The sequence below is a fragment of the Saprolegnia parasitica genome, assembly GCF_000151545.1.
Source record: "Saprolegnia parasitica CBS 223.65 unplaced genomic scaffold supercont2.755, whole genome shotgun sequence".
Classification (NCBI taxonomy): Eukaryota; Oomycota; class Saprolegniomycetes; order Saprolegniales; family Saprolegniaceae; genus Saprolegnia; species Saprolegnia parasitica.
The window spans coordinates 1-3,453 of NW_012157149.1; the positions used below are offsets into that span (position 1 = coordinate 1).

At 55.8% G+C, this 3,453-nt stretch overlaps 1 protein-coding gene across 1 annotated transcript; it reads right to left on the reverse strand.

The window, feature by feature from the left end:
- Positions 1-957: 957 nt before the first annotated feature.
- On the reverse strand, positions 958-2,561 carry SPRG_17755 (hypothetical protein; the record flags this gene model as incomplete). Its single annotated transcript, XM_012357145.1, has 8 exons — positions 2,512-2,561; positions 2,281-2,456; positions 2,096-2,240; positions 1,910-2,047; positions 1,687-1,868; positions 1,555-1,628; positions 1,327-1,503; positions 958-1,279 (listed from the first exon to the last, which is right to left on the reverse strand). Exons 1-8 carry the CDS (start codon positions 2,534-2,536, stop codon positions 958-960), a joined length of 1,239 nt encoding a protein of 412 aa, XP_012212535.1. The 5' UTR covers positions 2,537-2,561.
- Positions 2,562-3,453: the final 892 nt, after the last annotated feature.

The window sequence follows — 3,453 nt, forward strand, 5'->3', positions numbered from 1 at the left end:
AACATCGTTGTCGTTGATGCTAAGCTCGTCGTGAATGATGATGGCGTCGGCCATCGTCGAGCGCGGTGGTGTCTCTGGAAGGCACGAAGGAGCTTGAGAAGACATGGTGAGCGGTGCAAGGGAAAAAGAAAGAATGGTTGCAGCGATACTCAAGACCGAGCTTCACACAAGCACCGTCCTCGACAAGCTTGCAATTCAGTTGTCGCAACCAGCCGTTCTGTGATTTTCGTCGTTCGTTCGATGCTCGAGCCGGTGTTATCGGGATCTTTGATTGGGATACAAACCTGTAACAACAGTCATAAGGCTATATTCGATGAAAAACCTGATATTACCAGGTACATTAATTGAAACCAAACTTGAAAAGGTGTTTTGAATGTCAAATGGCGGCAGCAGGTGGATAACGGGATGCTGCATGAAGAAGCCACAGAAGGTGATATTGCCGCATCAACACTTGGCTTCGTGGTGCAATGGCAAGGTGGAACGAAGCACAGTAAACTAGTTCTAGTATGTACGTACAAGACACCAAGGAAACAGTTAGTGTTGTCTGTCTCTTTCCCATAAATAAGATCCCTCCTCGTTCGATCGATGCATGGACACGACCTGATCTATCGCTTCGCACAAATCGTGCATGCGACGGGACTTGAAGTCGCAAAGGAATGCTTCCGTTGAAAGAACGCTTAGATCCAACAAGCAATAAGAACTCGTTTTGGTCTTTTGGTGGCATGTACTGTGGCAGGCAGGTGGAAGCCGGGTGGAAGCTACCTTCTGAACCACCAGTGATTGGGTTCGCATACTATGGGCAATATACTCGAAGCGAACAGCGACAATGGACTCACTTCCTGCATAAGATCTTGTGAGCCCCGTGCCCTCCTCCGTGGAATCGCGCATCGATGGTGAATCGAAAGGTCGTGCGTAGGTTAGAGTTGCTAGCGTTCCTCTGGCAAACTACCACTTGCCTTAACGCATGCCTGCAAACGCATTGATGTTGATGTGCTGGCCGTTCGGTGGGCCGCGCGGGGCAGCGTTGTTGACGTGATGCGGGTCCATGAGATTCGAGATGCTCAAGTTTGCCGGCGGCGTCCGGTAGTTGGCAGGTCGCGGCGCATTCGCGTAGGCGGCCGGCGGTGGCGGCGATTGCATAAACGCAAAGCCCGATGCCTGCTGGGGTGGTGCCGGAGGGTACGCATTAGGGTACCCGTAACCAGGCGTCGGGGCGGGCGCAGGTGGAAACCCTTGGTATCCTTGCTGCATGGGAGGTGCTCGGCTTATGGGCGCCGTCCTGCATGTACCGCTAAGGTCTTAACATGGATCTAAAGACGAACGTACGTAAAGTTGCTCATCGGTGGTTGGCCAAAGCCCGGCTGAAGAGCCTGGCCATAGGCTGGCTGCAGTGGTTGGCCAAAGCCGGGCTGAGGAGGCTGGCCGAAGGCTGGCTGAACCGGTTGGCCAAAGGCTGGCTGGCCAAAGTTGCTTCCACCGATCGGTTGCGGCTGCTGCGAAGGCCTACACGACAGACTCCTCGCAACATTTCAAAAGGCACTACCCAAACCGTACGTTGGCTGGGAGAAGAGACCCATGAGGTCGGCGCTCGCTGTTGCTTGCGCCACGGGCTTGGCCGGCGGTGCTCCCTACAGTAAGAAACGCACATACAATCGAAGCTCGGTAAAGTCGTTCCCAGCGACGAACCGTCACAAAGGGGTCAAATACGATTGCATGGGCCGAGACGGACACGTCAGGCGCCGACGTATCAAGGAGATCCACCTCCTGCTTGGACGCCACGGGCTTGGGTTTTAACTCTTGCGGCGACGGCGGTCGGTTTGTCTCTTGCGTCATTCCCGACGGACCCCAGTGACCATGTTGCAGGCCCGCTATTGCCGTGTTAGTCGCACGGACAATGTCATGGTCCTACCGTCGTGCTGCGGAGCGTGGTGAGGCTCGGGCGTGTTGCTGTACCCAGTCGACGCGCCAAACACATGCGCCGCTGGCTTAGCCTTGGACCGGCGATACACGTCCATGCGCCGGTACGGCACGCGATCAATGAGGAAATCTATGGCGCAGGGTTTCAATGACCGAAGACTACGCGAGGCAGACGCACCGTATTTGGGAATATCGCCGGCCTCAATGTCGTTGATGCGCACCTCCATGGCCGAGCTCGAGCTCTCGAGGAGAAGCACGACGCTCCAGTCACCAGGCGCCATCGTGTTGCTCATGTACTGTTCGCGGCCATCAAAGTGGACAACCTACACGTGTCAGGCATGACCTTATGCCGCAAGGTCGCACCTTCTTCATGGACATGATCGAGTGGAACAAGGTCACTTCGTGGATCGTATCTGCCTCGCCGAGCGTGAACTTCCAGGACGCTCGCTTCTTGGACGCCGCGACGTGCTCGCCAATGTTCTCGACCGCGTGCGATACGCGCTTGGGCGGCCCGCGCTCGAGCGGGTCCGGTCGACCACCTACACATACCGAGCGTCAACCTTCCGCCCACATGCCCATGCTGCGAGAGCGTACCAAGGATGCGCACGACATCGCCCATGCTGCGTCGACTTGTTCGCCGGTCGAAAGATCGAAAACTGCTCCACCGCTCCAATCCGGACGCCCAGTCATCCGGATAACCGTTGAAACGGGTCATGAAACAGCGGTTCCAAATGCTGTTTTAAACAGCGTTTTCCATTCTGTATGAAACAGCATTTGAACACAAGACAATCAATACCCCTAGGTGCTACGGTGCAAGGAATATCGATACGATATACTACGACGAACTACGCCGACCTCATCTTGCTCTACACCAAGGGGCAATCAGCATGCTTCAGTCTGTGACGGTCAAGGGCCTCCCTTGGTGACGGTGGCCCCATCACTTGCATCTTGGCACTGGATTACGCATGCAAGGTCGGACAACACACGTTCGCATTGCAGTAGTAGCTGGTGCCAGTGCCATGAGCGAACGCAGAACCCTCGTATGGCTAAGAACTGTTGCCATGCTTGCCACGAAGGCGTGCACGCTGTCCTTCCGAGATCGTGTGCGGGTACAATCAAGCGACGGTAGCTTCCGAACGGCGCCCTCTAGCAAGACGCAGCCCTATCAGACGTGATTGCCATCAACCCATCTCACGACGCCGACGGCCCTGCGTTCCGTGAACAGTCCACCCGTGGTCGAGAACATGCTTCGATCAACCCACATTGCACCAAGTACCTTCGAACTTCGCTTAATCTCGGCCCCACTTCTTTGTCCCCTACTGTATCGTGACTTGTGATGCGCTGTCGCCCGTCGCGTCCTCGATGGCGTCGCACACTTGCCTCGGGTGACCTCGGGTGATTGGAATATTTGACGCTGGCTAGCTCGCCCATGCAGTCGCTAGTCCTGCACCTTCCGCCCGCGTGCTAAACTTCGAATCTTTTTCAAAGCTACACTTGGCGCTCGCGTTTGATTGGGCGAGCCGACAGCTGGCGGTT